The 26,469-nt window shown below is 46.5% G+C and overlaps 1 protein-coding gene across 6 annotated transcripts in view; it reads left to right on the forward strand.

Annotated features, from left to right (window-relative positions):
- Positions 1-26,469, forward strand: part of ACD (ACD shelterin complex subunit and telomerase recruitment factor) — a 1,158,043-nt gene that overhangs the window by 489,994 nt on the left and 641,580 nt on the right. For all 6 annotated transcript variants that reach the window (XM_069613510.1, XM_069613508.1, XM_069613512.1 and 3 more), the window contains one exon: positions 6,913-6,950. In XM_069613510.1, coding sequence (XP_069469611.1) covers positions 6,913-6,950 — 38 coding nt within the window. The remainder of the gene's footprint in view (positions 1-6,912; positions 6,951-26,469) is intronic.

Here is a 26,469-nt window from a genome sequence, read left to right on the forward strand (position 1 = left end):
TATATAGGGGCAGAACACCCGTGTTCGGAGTGCAAATAATGCATGTCATTGACGGCCAAAGCCTTGAGGGAGCGCAGAGGGAACTTGGAGAGAGGTAGGCCTTTAAAATCTACTACCTTGTTGAAACGTAAGTCTGCTGACAAGTCAAGACCTTCGTCTCCCCGTCATAAAAAACATGAACGCTCCCATTCCCGGTCGCAAAGTGGCTCGCATCATTCCTCGTCTTTGAGGCATTGTAAAAAGAGGCGCCATAGATCGGCCTCCACTTCTTTATCCAGTTCACCCGAAAGGGTCCTTTGTCCCTCAAAACACAGTACCCCAGCCCAATGGGAGGAATTCAGACTGAGTATGATGAAGGTGCGGCCTTGCTCCATTCAAAAACACCTAGAGGCGATACCCCAGACAAATCTGGGAAGCACAGGAGCCAGGACTCCTCGACCCCAGCTGTGGAAACTCCCCGAGAGCGATCTATTCCCTCGAGTCGAGAGAAAGCCTCTGTGACACACAAGAATTCATCATCGATGTCGAAAGAAGGACATGCGGCAAGCCAAAAGAGTGCATCATCGACACCTTCTGCGCCAAAATCGAAGGAAACACGATCAACGCCTTGACTGTCGACATCTTTGACACTGTATACGACAATTACCTCAACGTTCTCGTCAAAAATCTCGACGTTTGTGTCGAAGCCATCAACGTCAACATCGATGATTTGAACATTGCCAGCTCCCATTATGACTTCCATAGCACCTTCTTCTTCTTTTGAGAGGATTTACACTCCTCAACCTCGTTCAGAGTATTTTAACACTCTTTCCTCAATTTATGAGGATGCTGAACACTCATCTGACGAGGAAAGACCCTTTGGTCTAGAGTATGGTACACCTTCTGTTCCAGAGGAACTCGTATCAGAAGAGTCTTGAATAAAAAAACCTACAGGACTCCTTACATGAGGCAAGTGGCATTGATACTTCCCCTGAAGTTGAATTTGGTAAGGCAGATCCAGGGGATCATGCTGAAGGTAACTATAGACTACTCATTACTAGAGTTATGGAATACATGGGATGGTCCACGCCCAAAACTGTTTTTGAACAGGATGACTTAACAGACATACTAGATAAAGGACCACAGGAAGACCATATTGTCCCATTTCATAGTGCTCTGCAGAGGAGGGTAGCTTACAACTGGGAAACACCTGAGGTCCCAGCAGTCAATAAGAGGCTAACAGCCAAATACAGAGCTTCATCTTCTGACCCTCTGTACCTGTCGAAACATCTGACTCCAGAAAGCCTGGTAGTACAGGCAGCTACCTCTTTTGGCAAACAAAATGCTTATCCCACAATACCACAAGACAGGGATGACAAAAAATACGATGCCATGGCCATGAAGGTTTTCTCGGCCGGTAGTATGATGTTAAAGTCTGCTAATGCAATGTGCACGCTGGCAAGGTTTACCCACACTCTCTGGGACAGTATTTCGATGGCGGCTGACCACATCCCCTAAGAAAGGGAACAAGATGGTTTCTTGAACCTTGTGAAGGATGGAAAGGACGCTATGTGCGAATCCCTCCAGACCGGTCTCGACTCTGTTGACAGCATCTGCAGAGCCATGGCAGTTAGTACGGTAATCTTCAGATTTGCTTGGTTGCGGAAGTCAGGATTTGCCCCAGACGTTCAGTCCAGACTTCTCAACATGCACTTTGATGGCACACATCTATTCGGTAACAAAGCTGATGAAAGTTTGGAGAAGTAGCAAACTTAGAAGGCGGCGGCCAAATCCCTTTGAGCTGCAATAAGGCAAACTCCGAACCTCCCCACAGGTGCGCCCTGGAGGTGTAAGTCCTTTCGCTATTATTCAGCATCCGGAAGAGGCAGAGGACAGCCAGCTCAAAGAGGTCAGAGACGATTCCCCCGTGGTGGACGGGGTAGTGGTACTAAGACCACAACAGCATGGGCTGCTTTACCCTCAGCCTCTGCGTCAGCCGCTCCAAAACCTCTCTGAGGTCTTACATCACAAGACGGCAGTAGGAGGCAGGTTATCACAGCATCTGATAGAATAGCAGACTATTACTTCAGATGCTTGGGCTTTGGAAACAGTAGCCCAAGGTTACTGCCTTCCTTTCCTTCTAAAACCTCAGAGTCATCCACCAGGAGACAACACTTTGAAGATTCCGGATCCGCTTCTTATGCAGGAGATTTTAAACCTGCTAGAGGAAGATGCTATAGAAGAGGTACCTGTAGCAGAGAGGAACATGGGTTGGTACTCCCCTTATTTTCTAATTCCAAAGAAGGACGGAGGAGTGAGACCCATCTTGGACTTAAGGACAAGTTCAAGATGGTAACCCTTTCTCAGATCCTTCAGGCCCTCCAGCTTCAGGATTAGTTGGTATCATTGGACTTCCAAGATGCTTACTTTCATGTGCCGATCCACCACAAGCACAGACAGTAGCTGAGGTTCGCCATTGGCAACTCTCACTATCATTTTCGGGTTCTGCCATTTGGGCTAACCTCCGCTCTAAGGTATTTCACCAAGCTAATGCGGTAATGGCACTGAGTTTCAGGAGAGAGGGGATTCACATCAATCCCTACCTGGACGACTGGCTGATCAGGGCCAGTTCCCCAGAACAAGCCCTGGATCACCTCAGCTATACTTGCCACTCCCTCCACAAGCTGGGCTTCTCCCAAAACTTCAAGAAGTCCCAAATTATACCTTCACAAAGACTCCAATTCATCAGAGCAATCCTGGATTCTTCCCTGGGAAAAGCCTGGCCCCTAGAGGTGAGTGCTCAAGACAAAATTCCACAATGCCCAATATCTTCCGGCCTTCGATTTTCTGAGGTTGCTTGGTCTCAGTTCAGTTTTTTCCGCGAACGTGTTAACTTCGTGAGACTCGGCGCGCCTCGTGTGTTCATCGTTACAATGTCTTTCTCTTCGACCCCTCCGACTACGCGGCCTGGCTTCAAGACCTGCCAGGACTGCAAGTCAAAAATGTCGCTCACTGAACCCCACTGCATTTATTTGTGGTGGCTGGGTGAGTCGCACGACACCGACGACTGCTCGAAATGCCAGAAGGGCAAGCTACAGGTAGCTAGAGGCTCTAAGGCTGTTAAGTCCCGAACTTCAAAGTCCAAGGGGGTTTCCACCGACGACTCGAGGGGCGACTCTCTGCGTCGGAAGGATTCCCGGCGATCTCAGATGAATGGGACGGACACATCGCTGAACGAGTCGACGCCAGCCCCGAGCCCTCAATAGGTTGCTGCGGTCTCGCCGGGGACGAGGACTGAGATGCTTCCCTCACAGGGGGCTTTCATGCCAACGACTTGACCGCCAGCTGTCGTTGGTCTCCGTCGGAGTCCAGACTCCACATCAGTTTGTTAGAGCTGAGGGCCATCAGGCTAGCCCTGAAGGCGTTTCTGCCCTCTGTACGGGGGAAGAGTGTCCTGATCATGACGGACAACACAGTGGCCATGCATTACCTCAACAAAAAGGGGGGATAGGGTCACTTCCGTTGTGCAGAGATGCAATGAGGTATAAGGATTGGGACCTCCCGGATGACGTGATGGAGGTGCTGCTTTCGGCCAGGCGGCCTGCAACAAAACCCCTGTACTGTTGCCGTTGGCGTAAGTTCTGAGACTGGCGCAGAGATCGCAATGTTGATCCTTTTCAGTGCTCCATTCTTATGGTTTTGGCTTTCTTTCTTACTTACTATAGGGGCCTTCAAGTGGTTCAATATTACCAGGCAGCGCTGTCTATCTTTAAGCGCTTGTCTGAAGAATGTTCTTACTTTCTTTGATTTCTCAGTTTCTTAAAGGACTGACTAATGTATTCCCGCCATCCCCTTTCCAGGTGCCAGTTTGGGATTTGAATTTGGTTTTGAAATTTCTCATGGGTGCTCCGTTTGAACCTTTGCACTCTTGTCCTTTGAGATTACTGTCCTTCAAGACTGTGTTCTTGGTTGCGGTTATTTCTGCTCGCAGAGCGAGTGAATTGCAGGCACTTTCATCTAAGCCACCCTTTACTGTTTTTCACAAGGACACGGTTGTACTGTGACTACGTCCCTCTTTTCTACCTAAGGTATTTTCTGAATTTCATTTGAGTCAAAAGGTGGTGCTTCCATCTTTTTACCCTCCCCCTCATCCTGGTAAGGAAGAGGAGCGACTCCATCGGTTGGATCCTAGGAGAGCTCTGAGCTTTTACATTTCTAGGATGTCCAGGGTCAGAGTGGATGATCAACTCTTTGTAGGGTATGCTGGACAGCAGTTGGGCCAGGCGGTTACCAAACAGACCTTGTCCAGGTGAATTATCCTTACCATTTTGGAGTTTTACCTATTGGTGGGTAAGGACCCTCCTGAAGGGTTGAGAGCTCATTCCACTAGGGGCGTGGCTACTTCCCCCGCCCTCCAGCGGGGTGTTCCTATTAGGAATATTTTTTATGCCCCTACAATGACTTCAATCCACACATTTGTTAAACATTATTCCCTGGATGCAATCCATGGTCAGGATATGGCCTTTGAGAAGGCTGTTCTTTATTCCGCAATCTAATTGGATACTTTAAATTCTTTTCCCTCCTCCATTTACTGGTACTGCTTTGGGAGTCTGTCAAAGATGTGGAATACGTTGGAGGACACAATCCATTCGAAGAACAAGTTACTTACCAACTGGTAACGTTCTTTCGACTGGATGTTCCTCCAATGTATTCCACAACGCCCTCCCAGCCTGCCCCTCTGGAGAATTTCATATGCGATTGCAGCTTCCGTTTCCGCCAGGCTAAGTGCAGTCAAGCATGCATGAGACTGTTGCCACATGTTCTGAGGGAAAAAACTTTAACTGAGGCTACGGGTGCCGTGCGTCCTATTTATAACATCCAGTGACGTCGCCCACAACGGAGGCCTTTGAGGGACATTGTTCCGACGTCATTGACGTAGGACGCCCTCTGCCGAAAAAGTTTCCGAAGTGCACAGCTGTGGACTTTACATGTCAAAGACGTTGAATATGTTGGAGGAACATCCAGTCGAAAGAACGTTACCAGTTTGTAAGTAACTTGTTCTTTTTTTACGTGTTTCCTCCAGTCCCTGTCATTCTTCACGTAATAAGGAGGTTGAGAAGGTCCAGGAAAACCATGATCCTAATTGCCCTGTATTGGACCAGAGGGACGTGGTACCCGGACATGTCCATCTGCCCTCCAATTCGTCTTCCACTAAGAGCTGATCCTCTCTCACTCTCTCTTTCTCTCTTTCTCGCTCATCTGCCCAGATGGTGAGTGAGCTACAGGCTTTATCCTGCAAGCCTCCTCATACTGTTTTTCACAGTGGTATTGAAAGTGAAGCCTACATTTCTCCCCAAGGTTGTTTCTGAGTTTCACATCACTCAGAAAATACCCTTACCATCCTTTTATCCTCCACCACACCCGGGAAAAAGTAAGAAAGGCTTCACAGACTCAACCCTAAGCGTGCACTGAGTTTCTACATTACCAGATTAGCAAGAGTGAGATAGAATGATCATTTGTTTGTGGGCTAAACAGGTCGTAAACTGGATCTAGCCATCTCCAAACAAACCATCTCTAGATGGATCATTTTAGCAATTTCAGAGTGTTACAAACTGTCCAGTAAAGACCCCCCCAGGACCTCCAAGGGCTCACTCGACCAGGGGTATCGCAACTTTGTCTGCTTTGCAGAGGGGAGTTCCTATAAAGGATATTTGTCCAGCTGCCACATGGTCGTCTGCTCACACATTTATGAAATATTACAGCCTGGATTCCTCCACTAGTCAAGAATCTGTTTTTGGAAAGGCAGTACTGCACTCTGTGCATTCTTGAGCACTTCAATTTTACTCCCTCCTCCGAATAAGGTAGCTGCTTTGGGAGAGTATCAAAGATAAGGAATACGTGGGAGGACACAATCCATTCGAAGAACAAGTTACTTACCCATGATAACATTCTTTCGACTGGATGTTCCTCTCACGTATTCTGCATCACCCCTCCCAGCCAACCCCAGAGTAAACTTCCCTTGTGGTTACAGTCTTCATTCTCTCAAGGGGAGTAAACCTCTAACTCAAGACAGTGCTTCGCTCTCCCTAATGGAGCTGAGCAACGGGCGCTGTGCACTCTACTTATACCAGTGATGCCTTTGACGTCAGGACGGAGACCTCCGAGGGACATCGAGCGGCTAGTCATCAACGCACAGCGCCCTCTACTGGGAAAAAAATGTCCGAAGCAGCAAGCTGAATATTAGGAAATATCAAAGATAAGGAATACGTGGGAGGAACATCCAGTCGAAAGAATGCTACCATGGGTAAGTAACTTGTTCTTCAACCACTAGATGGCAGACTATGCATAGCATTTGACTCTAATCAGATAAAAGATCCAGAAAGACTATTGTTAGTAGGTATGTCATAGAGATAAAGATAGAGTATGTCACATCCAAGGTTCATTACGTTAAGATGGAGTCTGGGTAATGCCGCACCTGCACCCCAGGTGGCGGTTTAATGCTTTTCAGATCCAGTCTGTGTCTGGATTTCAATAGGTATGTAATCTCTAGGAGAAGGGGCGTAATTATCCGTTAGAACATTATCAAAGGTGAGTAATTTCTTTTTCTTATGCCACAAGTAGTAGCAAACTGAAGGAACACTCTTTCGTTAATGTTAGTATCTTGTGTGAATCAGGAATGACTGAGGATTGGTCTGTGGCAATGTATGTTGTTTTGAATATGATGCAGGTTGTGCTATGTCACCAATGAAAGTGTTTAAAAGCCTGATAAGTGCAATTGAATAGCTTCAGTTCGAAATTGACAAATGTTTACAAAAAGCCCTTTTCCACTAACTGCTCCTCCTGTTATTTGTTAACCATTCTATGCTTTAGCTTGTATATTTTGAAATGCATTTTGCAGCCAAATGATTGTCGTTATTGTTTGTTTTTATGCAGGAAATTTAGAAATGAAATGGAGATGCAAGACAGCCCAGGTAGAATCATAGTTTGAATTCCAATAATTGATCATTTGATAGTTTGGAGCAACGTGTTAGGAGGATGACTGTTTATTATAATTATAATTTTAGCACTTTATCATCTATTCCCAATCTATCAAAATACTGTAGAGAACCATAAACTGCTTGCTTATCGATATAAAAGTATTAAAGCAAGGTTCCCCGCATGAGCATCGTACGACAGAGCTTTGCCAATTTTATATTGTTCATTCAATGCTTCAGCCCTTCTTTTCTTTCTGTAGACCAGCAAGCTCTGGAGATTGGTCCCTGTGCAATTGATTATTTTTTGTTTCCAATTTTTTTGTGATCAGGTCTACTGTATGTACGTTCATTGAAAGTAGGCAGGATCAATACATGGCATTTTGTAATTATTGGTACTGCATGGAGATACTGATGGTCAAATTTGCAGGGTCAATTACATTTTCTTTGAAAGTGAAATATTCCTGATCTCTGGCACTACTGATATCTGTATATTGTAGCATGCTCACTCTCACACAGTACTAACTCTCTCCCGCCCACTGGTGTTTATCATTTACCATTTCACCTTTTTTAAGTTTGATCAATCTCGGTTGATAAATTGATCTTCAGAAAGCAAGATTATTTATAAAGTAACCTAATTGGACAATCCTTCAAAAATGAATACTCACTGTAGTGACTAACATACTCTTAGTTCTTAGTCCCCTTTCCTCCATACTGCATGGGCATCCCTCGCTAGAGACGGGAGACGGAACCTTTTTCACCAGAAGAAATCTTCTTCCCCTTTAAATTTAGAGGCACGCAGGGGCGCAGCCCTGGCAGCATGCGCTCCCCTGACTCTGCACACCGGCACCACTCCTCAGTCCCCATTGATGCGTTGACATTATTTTACATTGCCTAATGACATCAGTATTATTAGGGGGGAGGATGGTGGGACGTATGGAGGAAAGGGGACTAAGGACACTCCGGTGAGTAACTATTAATTACTCTTACGTCCCATCCCCTTTCCTCCATACTGCATGGGCGATTACAACTGAATGTAGTCCCAAGGTAGAGGGGAGGCCCGCCTTAAGAAAACAGGTTCCTTAGAACCACCTGTCCGAAAGCCGCATCTGACTTAGAGCCCGCGTCCAACCAGTAGTGCTTACAGAAAGCCGAAAGGGTGGCCCAGATGGCCGCCCTGCTGATGACCTGCCACGGCACCCGCCGCTGGAATGCGATAGCCGTGGCCTTGGCTCTGACCGCGTGCATGTTAGCTGGAAGCGGTTTTTGCTGCCCCTCATAGGCCTCCTTGATGGCCGAAGCGATCCACCTTGCTATAGAGGCCTTAGATGTCTGATAACCGGGCCTTGACCCCCCGAAGGAATCCCTTAGTCCTGTCCAGATAGAATTTCAGAGCGCGTCTGACATCCAGACAGTGCAAGACTGATCATCGTCCTTAGGGTCGGCAAAAAACATAGGTAAGGCTATCTCCTCGTTCAGATGGAAAGCAGAGGTTACCTTAGGTAGGAACGCAGGGTGTGTTCTCAAGACCACCTTATGCTTGTGAAAAGTAGTATAGGGTTCTGAAGCCACCAGTGCCTGGATCTCGCTGACTCTGCGAGCAGAGGTGAGGCCCACCAACAGAGCTGTTTTAATGGTGACCAGCCTGATGTCCGCGGATGCCATTGACTCGAATGGTTTGTGCGCCAAGGCGCCCAACTCTACATTGTGGTCCCACACAGGGTGTGGTTTCTTGATGGGAGGGAAGAGCCTGGCGAGGCCTGCCGAATGTTGCTTGACCACCGGGATGGAGGAGGAGAAGACCTCCTTCCCGAATTTCTGTAGGCCCCTGTGGATGCCAAATAGGTGCCGCATGTATCCACCTGCACGCCTGATTGCGCAAGGTGTGCAAAGAAGGAGAGTACGTCATCCAACGTGCACGTAAGGGGTCAATCTTCTTTGTCGGCCCTGTAACAGAACCTAGACCATTTACTCTTGTACTGGCTCCTAGCACCCTGAATGATTTCTAGGTTAGCCTGTGACAGACCCAAATATTTCAGCGTTACCTGCTCAGGAACCACGCTGCAAAGGCTAACTTCTGTGGAGCACGGTGGAGGACCTTGCCCCCCTGTTGCGCCAGGAGATGACTGGGCCCAGCGGCAGGTGAATGAAGAGAATCACAGTCTCTCGGGCCACCATGGAGCTATCAGAATGATGCTGAGCTGACACGATTCCTTTATCCTGCACATCACCATGTGGATCAGGGGTGTAGGAGGGAAGGCATATGCTGTAATGCCGCTCTAAAGAATCTGGAAGGCGTCACCCAGGGAGCTGGTACCCTGCCCCTGCCAGGACGCAAACTACAGGCACTTCTTGTTGTCCCAGCAGGCAAAGAGATCCACCTGAGGATGCCCCCATATGCTGAAGATCTCCAGCAGCACCTGCTCTTTCAATTGCCACTTGTAATTTTCCGCTCCCAGTCTGCTGAGGAAGGTGGATGGCCCTCAGGTAGATGTTGTTCTCCAGGGCCCAGTCCCACATGCTGACCGCTAGGTTGCACAGTGGAGGGGACCTGGTACCACCCTGCTTGTTGACATAGTACATGCTGGTGGAGTTGTCCATCTGGATGAGGACGTCCTTGCCCCCAGTGAGCGGAAGGAAAGCTTTTGAGAGCTAGCCAGAAGGCTTTCAGCTCCAGCCAGCTGATATGAGACTCCCGCTCCTGCAGTGTCCAGACTCCATGGAGACTGTGGTTGTCCAAAGTGGCCCCCCAGCCTTCCAGGGAGGAATCTGTAGTAATGATGACCTGCGGGCAGGCTGCTGGAAGGGCTTGCCCGTCTGCAGGTTGCTGTCCCTGGACCACCATGAGAGGTCCGGGTGGAGAGAAGGCAGAATGCTGACCAGCTCCGCTTGCGAGCACCGCTCCTGATAACATGAGTGCAGAAGTGCAGCTGCAATCTCCTCATCTTGAGCCTTGTGTAGGGTACCGCCAGTAGGAGTGCTGCCATGATGCCTAATAATTGTTGGTAGCACCTGGCCGAGGTCGCTTCTTGGGTGAGGAAGTGAGTAGTGGCCCTCTTGATGGCCGTGACCTTGTCCTCCTAGGGGAAAACTCTCTCAGAGCTTGTGTCCCAGATGAGGCCCAGAAAGGTCACGCTCTGTGTAGGCTGCAGCTGAGACTTCTTGAGGTTGACCGAAAAACCCCAGTTTGTGAAGTGTGATCATAAGGGTGGAGGAAGTGTGATAAACCGCCACCGGAGATCTTGCCCTGACGATCCAGTCGTCCAGGTACGGGTAGACGTGGTGGCCCTGCGCCCTGAGGCTCCTCTTCTGCAGGAGTCTGTCCTAATACATTCCGGTTTCACCATCACCGTCTTATGGCCAATGCTGGATTTAACTTTTATGGACTTCATTGATTCACTCTTTCTCATGTTGGCCCTCAATCATGCTGTTCCCATCTTCATCTTGTATCCAGGCTTGCAACATTATGTGTTACTACTGACTTCTGCAATTGTATTCGCTCTACCCTCTTGCTTCTCCACTCTTTTTGACTGCTTACCCTCTGTTCTCTCCTCCTCTCCTTTTCCCTATCTCCTCCCCTCCTCCCCTTACTTTCTTCTATGCACTTACTCTATCAGAATTGTCCCTGCACCTAATATGATAGCAACCTCGTCTGTCTCCTCCCTCCTCCCCTTAGTTGTCCTCTCCCTTTCTACACCCCCTCCCTCACCTTTTTGTTTTCTCAGTCTCTACCAGAAATGTTGTCAGGCCTAGTACGGTAGTCGCCTGTCTGTTTCAGTTTCGTTCACACTCTCCCTCTCCCTTCCTTATCTATGTCTTCGCTCTTGCTCTATCTGAAATGTCGTCCAGCCGAGTACGATAGTTAATTTCACATCCTTACTGATCATGGCCTGTAAGAATGTCATTGTATTTCCCTTTATCCCTCCCTTGCCTTGAAGCGCTTTGAAACACATTGGGCCTCATTACACGGTAGGCGGTAAGGGTTTACCGGTACCGGTAAACCCTTACCACCTTACTACAAGGTCCCTTTGCGGGTCCGCCCTTAACGCCTGGTTTTTCCAGGAGTTAAGGACGGGACCCGCAAAGGGACCTCGGAGCTAATTACGGTACCGCAATTTGCGGTACCGTAATTAGCACCTTCCCCATTCCCATTATGCCCTATGGGGGCAAAAATGGGAATGGGGAAGAGCCTTGGTGAATGGGGAATTACCGCCCCCGCTCACCTTGGAGTAGGGCGGTAATTCCGCCATCCACCAAGGCGGACTCGGTACGGTACCGGCGGCAACCATGGCGCTAATAGCGCCATGGTTACCGCCTACCGTGTAATGAGGCCCATGGTGTATAGGGGCTATATAAATAAACTTATCATATCATATCATTCATGAGCCTGGTGAATACCCTGGGGGCTGAATTGAGGCCGAAGTGTAGCACCTTGTATTGGAAATGGCAGCCCATGATCCTGAATCGTAGGAAGGAGCGATGCGGCTGCCAAATCGTGACGTGTAGATACGCGTCCTTCAGATCCAGGGAGCACATCCAGTCTCCCATGCACAATGTCTCCGCAATCAGTGCTGGTGTAACTTTCTTGAATTTTTGAAGGGGGAGGGAGAGGTTGAGGGTGGAAAGATCCAACACAACTCTCAGGCCAGCCTGGTTTTTCTTTTGTATGGTGAAAATCCTGGAATAGAAGCCCAATCCTCGCTGGGTGAGTGCGACTTCTACCATGGCCTGGCTCTCGACGAGCGACCATCTTCTGCCAACAGAGTTGCTTTCCCAGTCTGTGGGAGTGGAGGGGAGGAGGGAGGAGAGGAAGGGATCGGTAGGCGGTACCCCATGGGTACTACATAAAGGATCTAGGGGTCTGCGAACTTCTGACGCCAAAACTGTGCATGAAGGGAAATCCTGCCCCCCACTGGAGACACGTGGACCCGAAGTGGCACGTCATGCCTTCTTTTGCTCTGAGGCTGCTGCTGCTGCTGCGGAGAGGGACTGAAAAATGCCCTTGCTTCCCCCCTTTTGTTGTTTGCACCGGTGCTGACTCAGAGAATGGTCAGGCTGCCTGGGCCTCTGTTCTTGGAAGCCACGAAACCCTCCAAACGCCTACCCTTTGTCAGAGCGTTTATGTGACTGGGTGTACGCCTTGGGCATGGCCTTCGTAAGGATAGATAAAGACTTTGCAGTTTGCAAACTATCGGTGGTGAAGTGAAAGAGGTCTCCCCCCTCGAATGGAAGGTTCAGTATGCGTTCCTGACGAAGTCCTTCAAGTCCTCTGGAGGCAACTTCTGGAAGAGCTCCCTCCACCTAGCTAGCCTGTTCTTCAGAACATGCAATGAGAGTACTTTACACGTGGTACAACCTTCCCAGCCGTGGTCGGGTCAAGACAGCAGAGGCAAAGAGCATGGGGATCGGATGTAGGGAAGAGCACCTTGCAGGCTGGACACCTGCTGAAGTCAGCTCAAGTCGACATGCGCCGAGGAGTGTGATGCCAGAGGACCGAGTACCTGATCGATAAAAGGAGACAAAAAGACAGAAGAAAGTATCCGGCGACGAGCGCGTGGTATTACATGGCCGAAGCCAAACCCAGGACCGCTGGTGAAATCGGCCCCTATCCATCGACGCGGAAAAGGGAACTGAGGAGTGGCGCCGATGGGTTGAGTCAGGGGAGCGCATGCTCCCAGGGTTGCGCCCCCGCACGCCTATACATTTAAAGGGGAAGAAGGTTTTTTCTGGTGAAAAAGGTTCTGTCTCCCGTCCCTAGCGAGGGACGCCCACGCAGTATGGAGGAAAGGGGACGGGACGTAAGAGTAACATTTCTTCACCTATGAACTTGGCTGGTATAGCCGAATATTTTCCATTTTCAAATTTCTTGGTTTAAAACTAAACTCAATCACAGAAGCCCCAGTATGAATGCATTCTGTGGCCACAGATCTAAATAGGATTATCCTATGTAAAATGTAAATAATCAAATGTGCGAACTGGAGTTATCTTCCAATGCTCAGTCTCTGAGTGTGTAGCTCTGTGGGACGCAGGTGGGGTACCTATGATGAACCTGTACATTACTAGAAAAACTGTGGTAAATGCCCTCATTTTACTGGAAATACAATTTTGAAACTTGCTATAAGAGGGTTCTGGGCTGTTTGATTAGCGGGATCCACAATTGGGGGGTTGGTGAAGAAAGGTGTCTTACTTAGGGACTCGCAAGTGGTAAAAACTGATCAGTTGGAAAGAAAAAAGGCAGCAGGCTGCAAGACATGGGTGTATAGGCAGCCGGCTGCAGGACAGGGCTGTATAATTGGCTGAGGTGGAGGAACTGCACAAACACAACACAAGCAACATCACACAAAATGATGCAGTGGCTGATGCTGTCCCACCATGCAAATTCCAGTAGTTTGGCAACAAAAGTCCAAAGATCTGACCCCTCTGCAAGATTAAGAGCACCCTCCATGAGTGAATGACTTTCTCTCCCTCCCTTGCTGAGTGCAGGAAAGCACATGCTTCCCTAATTTCCTTCTCTGTTGATTAGTCCCGGGAGAGGCATAGCATACAATCAACCGGAATCCAACCTTTTCGGCCACTTAAACGTGGTTGATACCAAGCCGCCTTCATTCACATAGGTTTTATCTTTGGGATTAACATAGAGGCTATAGGTACTGTGATGTATCCGATGGTGTCATCACTCTTTTCCCGGTGGTGACCTCTCCCCATGTGGCTTGGGGACGGCAACCGCTACCTAATCCTGACCCTGGAGGCAGCTGTATGAGAGAGTATCACATGGGGGCGGATGGGGACGGCCTCCGGGCGAGTAGCAGGGCACCATCGGACAAGGTATGGTATTCCCCTTCCTCTCTTGAGGATACTCCATCCATACCCAATGCCTTAATGGCATGTTGTTACACCTACATTCATCCATCCAGGAAGAATACGGAAGACCTTTTCTCAAGATCTGCGTGGAAGTCTCATGAAAACACCCTTTTGACCTTTGCCTACAAGTCACTCAGAGCTGACTTAACCTTAAAGAACGCTTACCCCAACCTTGTATGTAAAGCATCACAAATGTGTACTACCTGCTCCTATGGTGTTAGATACACAGAGCCCAGGAGCGAGTGTCCAGAGACCCTCTGTCCCCACCTGCCTGCCTTGGGAACCCATTCCCACCTGGTTCCCCTTGCCTCCTCACAGTTTCAATAATGCAATATACTATATCTCTGCACTGTGACTTTGATTTGTTGATGCTTGATGATTGATGTGTCTACCATGGCTGTTTTGTAAACCGATAAAAAGATGTAAAAAAGAGAAAAGAAGGAATGTACTACCATTCCCATAACTACAAGGATACTGGGACGAGGAAGATGAGCCGAGTAATGCAGAGCGGAAAAGGCCAAGGGTACAGGCTGCTCTCTAGTTGTTGTGCGTGCATACCTGTAGCTGGGAGATTTAAACAGCAGCCTCAGCTGACTTGGGCGCGCTGCTGGAAGGAGAAAGCTGCTTCTCTCAGTTTGGACCTGGAGACCGTGGGTCTATGGAGGGTGCTGTGGAACCATCCGGCTCAAGGAGGCAGCGAAGAAAACCTGTTGTGAAAAAGAACACGCTGCTGGAGCGCCAGACCAGAAGTCAGCACAGGGTTCCTGGGCGTCCACAGGTATAAAGCGTCAGCGTTTACCTCAGAGAAGCCGGTCACAAAGTAGAAGAGCCGAGCATGAACCACGAATGGCAGAGAGGCTGAGGAACGAAGGTGGCGAAATGGGGAGAGAAGCCGAACGACCACCACTGGTTTGCCGCTGGAAGAAGGAAATACGCCAGCAAGAGCCAGTGAGTCCCCGAAAGGGAATCAGGGACACTGAGGCGTATTGGCAGGCATGCCGCATACGAATAAACATTAAAGAGGCAAATAAAGTGCTGGCAAGAGACAACGCCAGTGGGAAGTTTGTTGAATGGGAAGATAGAAGAAATCTGTCATTGTATGCAATACACATTTAAGAAAAGCACTGGCAGGATAGTGTACCAGGCAGACACAGTCTTAGATAAAGCAAATACAGAAAGATATCACAATCGAAAGTGTGTGCAGAGCCCACATGAGAAAATCCCTGGAAGGAGAGTATACCAGGAAAAGTGAAACTGCAAATATGTACATTTAGGAAAGCCCTGGCAGGTGAGTATACCAAGCAGTTGCAAGTGTGTTTGAGAAAGCCCTGGCAGGTGAGTATAGCAGGCAGTAGCAAATGTGTTTGCATAAGGAAACACACCAGGCAAAGAAAATGTTAAATTTGTGTTCATTTAGGAAAGTCCTGGCAGTAGAGTATACCAAGCAAGTGCTAGAGTGTTCATGTGACAAAGCCCTGGTGGAGAAGAATATCGAGCAAAGAGAAACTGAACCGTGTATAAGAAATACATCACCTAAAGGGTTCCTGAGAAGGATATATCAGGGTGAGGAAAAGGCTATCTGAAACAAAAGAGAAGAGGAGTGAAAACCTTGCCGGGTTAGTACCCCAGGTATCCTACCAAGATACAAACCCACATTGTTTTGCATATTATGTGTATTGTTCAACAAGAAAAGAGGAATTAAAACCTGACAAGGAAATACACCAGGTATCCCAGCAAAACAAAGATAAAGAGAGTTACAGATTTACAGCCAAGTTGGTTTTTTGTGTTTACCAGTTGTATTGCGCATCAAGAAAAGTGGAGTGAAAACCTTCCAGTAGAGTACACCAGGTATTCTTACAAGACAAGTACAAAGAGCCAAGTCGTTGTGTGTACCCGTTGTGTTGTGAATCAAGGAAAACACAAGGAACTGATATCTTTGAATATACTGTGGAGGGAAGAGAAATCCAGGCGAATGGAATCACCCTCTGGAATAAGGAACTCTATTCTTCTAAAACCTTTGTGTTGGAGTTATGCATTTTCCTTTTTGAACATTTATAAACCACTCAAGGCCAAAGACCTTTTCACCTTGGAGTTTATTTTGTTAGAATGTGAGGGCCAGAATAGTACTTTGGACATGGGACGGTTATGCTTTGGATATTGTGACCTTGGCAGACCCTGAGTTTTGGTTTTAGGTAGGGAAACACCTCTAATGCAAAGACAGATAGACATTTCCCCACAGCCTTTTATTTGAATAAAAGTCTTTGACCAAAACCATAAGTCTGTGTCTGTGTCTCATTCCTGGCCCTTCACAGTACCCTCTCCCCATTGGGGATCTAGTAGAAAGCAGTCTAGAATAAAGGATGCAGCAGGACAGAATACCAATGTTTCCTTTTTGAATAAGGCTATCACTTCACTGACTCGTATGATCACCGGGATGTGTCCAAGAAGGTTTCTACTCGATGCCCTGTGTGTAATAGCTGCTTAGGATGCTACTTCTCTTATCGCTTCTTAGGATTTTTATCTGAGCACAACAGAAGGTAAAGCTGTTCAAGCCTATCCATGAGGTGGTTAATACCGACTTCCCCAATCGCCTACAGCCAGAAACATTAGCCATTTTTATAAGTACTCCAATTGCTACAGAATTCTTATGAAACTCGAAAAGGTGAGCCTCAGGGCCGGAAGAGCAGGGCTTCAATTAATATGCATATACAGTTGAATAGTGGCATATATGTTATCGCTACAGTATTGATTGCCCCAAAAGTCTTGCCATATTACAAGTTTCTAATTACTGATTAGTCTGAGGCCCTCATGCTTGGAGAACTAGCAGTTCGGCTCAAGAACTCACCCCGCCACTTAGTGAATACCCTATTTACTAAGCAGAGACGTGAGCGAGGTCTTTCGTTAAGCTAATAAAGCAGATGTGACTCCCTCCCCCACCCACTGCAGTTAAAATGTCTAAAATGTAGACTGTGTTATGGCAGAATGACCGGGGTGGTTCAGATCTGGACCTCTACATGGATCATCCCACTAACATTCTGATGCTCTCTTCCAAATAAAGCCCAGAGAAACTATCATGTAAACTGTTCTCCTGCAGAGAACCAAGCTCCCAAGGATGATCAAAGCCACTTTGATTCTTGCAGCTGCTTCTATATTATGGCGTCACCTAGAGAGGTGCATTCAGTATTAAATAACAGCCATGTAGCTCTGGGGTTCAGATCGAATGTGGTACAGAATTCTCTCTTTCACTTGAACACACATTTCTTAGTTAAGAAAGAGGTGGTCACCGTTTAGGAGGATAGAATCAAGCAGTTGCAAGGTTCACCTTTCAACAAAGCAGCAAGAAACCCCTAAGTCTCATCAATAAATAGGTGATCTATAGTTGCTGGTGTAAATGTTGTAAGCTAAGAATCACAGAAATTATTTAAGAATATGTGTAGCCTATGTGAATGAAAAGAATCGGCCACAGATTTCCATTCCCTTTTGTTTCAGAACATTTTATAAAGATATTTAGTGATCCAAGCTTAGGACTGGAAAAAGCAAAGGTTATACAACGGCACATGTGGGTTCCGGCCTTTATGCGTTATTCTTATCAGGCCTTGCAAATTTGTAAAACTCCCACTAGCCCTGAAGTTTACATACTCGACCTAAGAGAAATGCACTTGCCCCATGGTGACGTGTGACAACGTATTTACCAGTGTTTCTTTAAAATGGTCCCCATGTCACCATAAGCACCCTTCAGATTTGGTGCAATGCTGCCACCCAAAAGGCCAACCATGCACACTGAACATTTTATTTGCCAGCTACTCCAAACAAAGTTGGTTTCCAGTAAATGTCAAGTATACGTTTCTAACATCCCCATACTCACCCGCAAAGTCAAATAACATGCAAATGGTACTCTCCCTTCATAAAATGTACTTGCCAATGCAAGTGCGCTAGTAGATTTTGCGAGCCCAGCGCATTAATGTTTTGGAATACCAAATAAGGGCTAAATTGTTGCCACTCTCCCAAAACAAATGTTTTGTAACTACAAACTAATGAATGTATTGTGTCCAAATGGGCAGAAGCCCTTGCATTGGACAGTGCAGATGGGAGTTAGGCACCTTATAGTTAAACTGTAGTCAATCTATGGGGATAGTGGTTACTTCCCAGAAACAAATCCATTTTAAAGTTAAGCATAGTAATTACATTTCTGATGTTTGTTAATCTGCTTAGAATCACATGCTGTGCATAGTCCGACATCCAGTGGTCACTGCAGAGTATTGCATTTTGTTTTTCGCAGTCGAAAAGGGGACGTCGACAAGGCGTGTCTGTAACACTATCCCTATAGTGACGAGCAGTGTACCCACAATCCCTCACGCATCGAGGTCCCTCAGATTGTTTTTTTCCGCCCAGATATTGGTCGTCTTTATGCAGAGCTCCTCTAGAGACATTGCAAAAACATTATTCGACTTTTGGTCTTTCTTAACTTATATAATTACTTACATCCCTCCTTCGGCGTCGTAGCTGCGAAGCTGTTCACCGCCGATCAAGATCTCTGACTGCGGTGCCTTTCCTTTAGGGTTTTTGTCACATGCAATCGGTTCCTCAGCTATGGAGAGGACACCCTTTAGGTTTTGCCCGCGTTGCAAACGCAAGTTTACCTGGAAAAGACAAGCATAAACGGTGTAACCGTTGCTTGCTCCTCGACCACAAAGAAGACGGCTGTGCGGACTGTCAGCTCCTTAAACCGAAGACTTTAAAAGACCGCAGGGTCAAAAGGTGGGCAGCCTATGCCATGTCTAGGTCTGATTAATCACCCCCCGCCGCCGAAAGTGACAAGGAATGTGACAACCCGACATCCGTTTCGGAAGTCGTAGACCTCTATAAGGAGCGTTCACGCTCCTCGTCGTCTGTCCCCGGCAGCCTGGGTTGTGGAGGATATGGAATAATAGAGGGAGTAGGGGGACAAATAATAATGTTGACAGCGAATTGGAGGTTGGGTAAGAAGCCGCAGATCCCTAGATTTATGTTGAAGCAAAGTGTGGATGAAGGAGGTTTTTGATATCCTGATTTATGTAAGTACTGTAAGGCGTTCCTGCTCAAGAAGGGTACTTATTATTATACAAATGATGATTTTGCAGGTGCTATATGGCTACGCATGGAGAGAGGGGTTTGCAATCTGTATCGTTTAAATAGCCTTCATACTATGGGCAATATGTCGGTTAATAGATTAAAGTTGAAGTCTATAGTGGCAGCCAGGCAAACCTTGCAGGAGTGGTTTGGAGAGAATAGCCAGTCGTATGGTTTTAGTGAAGATGCTTCTCTTTGGCACAATGAGGTTTTACAATAAAACGATAGATGTTGGATTTGGCAAAATTGGGTTCGGATGGGGGTTTTGAAAATAGGTGATATATTGGATGGTGAAGATCTTTCGGCATTTGGGGACATACAGAGGAAGTACGGGTTGCATGAAAGAGAAAGACGAAAATATGAAGACCTAAGCTCCCTGATTCATTTTAGGAAAAGAATGATTGGTAATTCATTGGGAGTCAAACCCGCACTGTGTCAATTGCTTACAGGACAGGAATATTCTGTGCGTACATATATGGCCTTTATGCAATTGGAAGATAAATATGTTGCGGCGTGGGATAAATTGAGAATGGTGTGGTCGGATGATCTAAATATGCATTTTACGGACAGGGAATGGAAGGATATTCTTAGGGTGAGTGCCAACGTGGGTACGGATTTGAACTTGCGCCTGATTAGACAGAAGGTGGTGGGTAAGGTGTACTGGGCACAGTTAAAATGTATAAACTGGGGTCACAATCTGATAATCTATTTTGGGGATGTGGAAATGATTTTGGTACCCTTATGCACCTTCTATGGGATTGCTCTAGAGTTCGGACTTTCTGGACTGATGTGATTGATAGAATTTATTTAATTTTGGATGTAGCTTTACACAGATCGGGTGGGAACATGATCTTATTTCTACATCGAGGTAGGTGTAGGCGTTCTTTGAAATATAGTGGTTGAATACATAAGGCTTTATTGGTGGCCATAAGACTGATCCTTCGAGATTGGAAAACTAGGAAGAAGCCTACAGTTGAAGATTGGTTAGTTGATTTGCGCACCTTATCGAATTTTGAAAAGTTCTCATTTAGAGTGAAAGACAAGGAAGAGGTGTGCAATTTGTTTTGGGGTTCATTCAATGCCTTGTATGATTGACTATATAGGCTGTGGATTAGTATAAGAAGTGGATAGAAATTATAAAGTGAGGAAAGGAAAAGAGATAGGGAAGGGGAAAAGAGGAAGGGAAAGATCTTTTTTTTTTATTTGTTTGGTTTGGTGTCTGTGTGTTGTTGGTGTTTGTGTGTATGTTCTATGTTAAATGTTTTTATTGACTGTTGTATTTTGCTTTTTATTGTTTACAAAAATTAAAATGTTCTTAGTATGTCAGAGGGATCATTTGATTATGCTGTTTGTTTATTGATATGTTCTTTGAATAATTTTGATTTGTGTTCTCTGGTTAACTATTCCTTTCTGTATTTGATTCTTCTGTGATTTAATTTAATGACATACTAATAAAGAGATTTGAAAAAAAGCATATTGTTCTTAAATGCACTTTTTTCAGATTATCTTCTGAGTGAGTGGTATGACCAAGTCCCCTGTCTAATGCTAGAGGATGGGCTTGGAAGACCCCTTGTGGTCACAGACCATCACCCATTCTTTGAAGTAGGACTCGTAAGAGATAAATGGTGGATTCCTCAGTTCATCAATAGCCTTCTGAGCCTCAGATCCTCTTCACCTGAGGTCACTGTCTGCAGGCTGGATAATACTAGTAAGCTAGATGAAGGGCAGACTCCAAGTATTCATAATAGAAAGACCATCAGTAGGCTAGCCGCCCCATACAGCATCTGTTAGTATCAAAATGATCTGAGCATTAGATAAAGGCAACTCTGTTTTTCCACTTGGGATCTCTTTTTACTTCACCACATCAGTCTCAATATATATATATATATTTTTTAAATTTGATTTTATTGAGTTTTCATACAAAACCGTTCTCTCGAAGACGAGAGAGAGAAATAAACATACGTGTATGCATTTGGTTATACATCAAATTACAACTTCGGATGATCCAATTACTCCATTTAACATCAACTTAATTCACTTTTTCATTTGCGTTTAACAAAGTCCAATAATCATTCCCACGCCCGTGTCTTCGATTCCCTCCCTCCCTTTCCCTCCCCCCCTCTAGGGCTGGGCTTTTATTTCACATGGGTAATGTGGTTTTATGTGTTCATCTGTATTCTTGTGTGTCAGTGGTTTCTTTTTCAATATTCTCGGGGTCTCCTTTGTTAGGGGGTACTTCTATATGTTTCTTCAACACCTTTTGGAGTACACAGGGGACGTTGTCAAGCGTTGATGGGGTATTTGTGTGACAAGGGGTTTTCGTGTTTAAGCTCTCTATATGTTGCGTTCTCTGAATGTGTTGTCCCCGACATGTATTTGTTAAAAAAATCTATCCACAGAATATCGCATTGTGTTGCTTTCCCATGTAGGGATGATGATATTTTTTCCATGGTGCATATGTTAGTTGCCACATTGACCCATTCTTTCTCGGTCGGAGTTGTGGCAGATTTCCACTTCATAGCTAGGAGAGCCCGGGCGGCATGCAGAAGGTGCGCAGCCAGGCCCTGGACTCTCCTCCATTCATCCTCGCATTTCTCAAAGCCAAACAGGACGAGGTGGGGGTCTGCCATTCTCTGGATCCCATCCAAGTTCCTGATCGACCACAGGACCTCGTCCCAATAGATCTTGATTCAAGGGCACGCCCACCAGATATGCCAATAGTCTGCAGTTTCTCCACATTCATACCAACACAATGAACTAGCTGATTGGTACATTTTTGAGAGTTTATATGGATCATACTGCCACCGGTGTAAGAGCTTGATAGCATGCAATTTATATTGACATGATATGGAAGTTCGGGGTGCTGCTCTGCACATTTTATCCCATGTGTCTTGGTCAATATCTGCCCCCAGATCTTTCTCCCATCTTGCTCTGAGGTATTCCGTAGTTCCTCTACCTGCTTCTATCAGTGTTTTGTACATGGCGGATATCGGGCTCTTCATGTCTGTTCTGAAGTCGATTAACTTTTCAAAGGGGTTGAGTTCTCTACTCAGTTTATCTTTCCATTCTGGCTTTGTCAGAACTCCTTTAATCTGTAGAAATTGGAATGTGGACAATACCCCTATCCCTAAGGCTTCTGTTAGTTCTTGGAGTGTGATGAAGGATTCGCTTCGCAAGAGTTGGCTTACTCTTTCCAACCCTGCTTCGTACCAAGGCTGAAATCTCTCTACATTGGGGATATAATTGTTAATTCCTGGGGACCATAAGTGGCTCAGCGGTGACAGCCATGTGGTAACCCTCCTCATCTTTGTGCCCTCCCTCCATATTTCCCATATAGTTTCTAGGATTGGATGTGCCTTCGATCTATTCAGTACTCTCCTCCATGGAGCCCATAGCCACTCTGAGACCGTAGCCGGGTACAGATAATAGTTCTCCATTGCAATCCACTCTGGCTCTTTCTGATTTCGCAGGTGGGGAATGAGCACCCGTAATTGAGTTGCTTCGTAGTATCTCTTGAGATCTGGAAGGCCCACCCCACCCCTGTCCTTGGGCAATGTCAAGGTGTCATAAGTAATTCTAGCTTTTTCCCTGGCCAAAGGAATTTTAGAATCGCTCTCCTGGCCTCTAAGAAATAGTGTCCTGGTATCTTGATGGGGAGCATTTGGAAGGGGTACAGAAACCTTGGGAGACAAACCATTTTTATCATGTTGAGGCTTCATAGCCAGGATATTGTCAGTTTGTTCCATCTAGCCAGGTCCGCGTGAAAATTTTCAAAGAGTTTTGGGAAATTGGCTTCATATAGGGTTCCTATTTGTTTTGTGATTCGTATCCCCAAATATTGTAGCATGTTATGTTCAATCGCTAGGCCAAGGAAAGAATATTTGGCTTCATTTGCTTCTGCTGATCCTTGTAGGGGGAACAAGATTGACTTGGTTCTATTAATTCTAAATCCAGGTAGCCTGCTGTATTCCTCAAGGAGGAATATGGCTCTAGGGATGGACGTTTCGGGATTGACCACATGTAATCGGCGTACAGTGCCACTTTATACTCAATCTGGCCTAGGTGCATTCCCTCCACTTGGGTGTCTCCTCTCATCTTGTGTGCCGGTGGTTCCGATGAAAGGGCAAAGAGAATGGCTGACAGGGGGCATCCTTGCCTGGTACCTCGCTTTAGTTCGAACCACTTAGAGTATTCTCCGTTCACAAACACCGAGGCTTTAGGTGCCATATAAACTTCCCGAATCCCTCTTCTGAATTTGGGCCCTATTCCGATCTTGTGCAAGACACTCATCAGGAACTCCCAGTCTACCCTGTCAAAGGCTTTTTCTGCGTCAATGGAGAGCAGGGCGGGGTCGTTGTTCATACCTTGGTAGGCATGGACCAGGTGTAGGGTCTTGTGCATGGTGTCAGCTCCCTGTCGGCCTAGTATAAAGCCTGTCAGGTCAGGGTGGATAAGATGGGGCATAAGTGACTCAATTCTAGTGACCAGTACTCTTGTATAGATTTTTCGCATCTACTTTAAGCAAGGATATGGGATGATACGATCCGCCTCTTTTGGGGTCTCTTCCCTCTTTTGGGATCACCGTTATGAGGGCTCTAACAAAGGAGTCCGGGGGTTTTCCTGTTTCTAGGATCTCATTGAACAGTTCAACCAGAAAGGGGGTGAGCTGAGTACTAAAGGATTTATAGAATCCGGCCGTATATCCGTCTTCTCCTTGGGATTTGCCTAGAGTTGGCCTTTTTATCGCATTCTGTATCTCTTCCCCTGTTATGGGAGTTTCTAGATAGGCCGATTCAGCGTACGATACTTTGGGCATATTGACGGCAGCTAAATAGGTCTCGATGGTAGGCGGATATGGGTCTATCTCTGGGGTGTACAATGTTTCGTAGAAGTCTGCGAAGACTTCAGGGGTGGTGTTTTTGTTTATCTCTGTACTAGACCCTCCATCTGTTATCTCATGCACCCTACGTTCCGCTCGCTGTTCCCTAAGCCTAGCCGCAAGTAGTGCATCCGCTTTGTCCCCTTTCTCGTAATATTTTTGTTTCAGTAGTAGGCGTTTGCATACGGTCTGATCGTGCTCTAGGAGGCGGAGTTCCTCTCTCTTTTTCTTTGCTTCGCTAATTTAGGCGGGATCTAGTGTATCTCCTTCTTTAGCTTCCTTATCTAGTTGATAGATTTACTCCCAGATTCTATTTTCAATCACGGCTCTCTCCCTTTTTTTACGGGCTCCCTCTCTTTTGAGAATCCCCCTCTAGGTTACCTTTCCCGCATCCCAGACCCCCTGTTTGGGGACCTCCCCGGTATTATTTAATCTAAAGTATTCAGTGATCTCTGTTTCCATCTCGGTCTTGAAGACGGGGTCTTTCCATAAGGTCTCATTGCATCTCCATTTACCGCCTCTAGCTGGCAGCTGCTCCCATTGTATGTCGGCGATCACCATATCGTGATCGGACCATGTGATTGGAGTGATCTGTGTGTGTGTTGTTGTATTGTATAAATCTTTTGAGAAGTAGATATAATCAATGCGAGTGAAGGTGTTGTGTGGGGTTGAAAAGAAGGTGCAGCCTCTTTCATTGGGGTGCATTTGTCTCCATACATCATTCATTCTATACACATCCATCATATCTGTGAAATCGGTATGTACTTCTCTGGTTCTATCTCGCATTTCTGGGTTGCCAGATTTTTGATCCAGTGTGGGATCCGCCCATATGTTGAAGTCACCCCTAGGATGACATGACCAGTGGATTCAAACATAATTTTGGGAATTGTCTTGGACAGGAATCTAGCTTGACTTACATTGGGGGAATAAATCGAGGCGATTGTGATGGACATATTTCAAATGGATCCTGACACTAGTAAAGCGTGGCCTTCTATGTCCGACCACGTCTTGCTGATCTGAAAGTCTATCCCCTTCTTGATAAGGATTCCCACTCCCCCTTTTCCCAGTGGGCCCGGAACCCCAAAATTCTATTCCACTCTGTTTCCCTAGTACTGACCTCTCATCTCCCTTCATATATTTAGTCTCCTGTAAGAGGAGAATGTCAATTTCTGCTCTACGGAATTCTCTGAACACAAGCGATCTCTTGGTTGGTGAGTTAACATTAAGTGTTCCCACCCTTGTGGAGCCCCTTCTGTAAGATTCAGCAGTCATTGTAATTATGGAGTCTCAGATTGTACATAGTGTTCGACCTCATCCACCAACATACCATCTTTTCAATTGCCCACATTACATTTCTCTTTTTTCCATATTCTGCACCAACCCTTCCCTTAGCGTCTTCCCATGCCCCTGTCTCCCACGCCCCTCCCACTGTCCCTCTCCCCATTTGGTGGCGTCCGATCGGGTCCAGTTGAAAGCACTGGCCCAGCATCGAATCACCAGCGGAGACCGTTGCCTCTAATGAATGAGCCCCCACTAACTTCCCTTTGAAATCACCATGTAATTTCAAGTCAAACATCTGTCTCTATAGCATTTCAACAACCAGCATTCGAGCCCTTTGTTATCAAGAGACATATACCATGCTTATCGGAGGCTAGTTGCCCCCATCGGGGGAGATGTTGCCTCGGCGGTATTTCCTCGGACCTTTCACCTTTCTTCCCTTTGGGCCTTGAATATGTCATTCTCTTCCGTCCTTTGTCGATTCATCTCGATCTTCCTCCTGTCCTTGTGAACCCACTAATTCCAATATACATGCTTTGATTTCTTTCTCCAAACTCAACCTGATCTTTGTGCCTTCATGCTCAAAGGAGAGGGAGAAGGGTTATCCCCATCTATAGCGAGTGTCCCGTGTCTTCAGCCATTTCGTGAGGGGTCCACACATTCTCCTGAGAGCTAGAGTCAGGGAGAGGTCTTGATATATAAGTATTTGTCCTCCCCATAGGGTGATTGCGCCCCCATTCCTCGCTTTCTCCAACACCCTGGCTTTATCTTGGTACCGGTGAAACCGGGCAAGGACTGATCTTGTAATCTCCGGGGGGGCCACCGGCTCGATGGATGCGTTCCGTTTTGGGTTCATCGATGGCTTCATCTGCAACTAGCAGTTTGATGATGTTGTGGAGCGTTCTTTTGAGATCCTCCTCCATTTCCCCTTCTTGTTCTGGAATCCCAAAAAAGTGTAAATTGTTTCTCCTTTCACGATTTTCCAAATCGTCCATTTAAGGTTAACTCCTCTTCTCTCTGCTCCAAGTCTGTTATTCTGTGGGCCAACTGTGTTTCCAAGGTGTCTATTGAGGCTTGGTTGTTCTCAACTCCTTCCAGCCTGTCCTCTATGTTGTCTAGGCGTTGCACGAGTTTATCAATTTTCCCGCCTATGTTGGCCCCCATGTTTATTATTTCTGTCAATAAAGCAGCAATGTCCCCTTTCGTGGTGGCAGTTTCTACACTCGAGCTTGGCGTAGATGCCATTCTGGGGCCGGCAGTGTAATGAGTTGTTGGGGCGTATGCGTAGATGGCTAGCTTCTGTTGCACGTTCATGCACCTTACTCGCACCCTTTAGTGGTCTCTTCGGGGCTCTGGGTAGTGCAGATATGGCGGTTGATAGGCTGGGGTCAT

This window comes from Ambystoma mexicanum, chromosome 5p (genome assembly GCF_040938575.1).
Source record: "Ambystoma mexicanum isolate Mex_15411 chromosome 5p, UKY_AmexF1_1, whole genome shotgun sequence".
Classification (NCBI taxonomy): Eukaryota; Metazoa; Chordata; class Amphibia; order Caudata; family Ambystomatidae; genus Ambystoma; species Ambystoma mexicanum.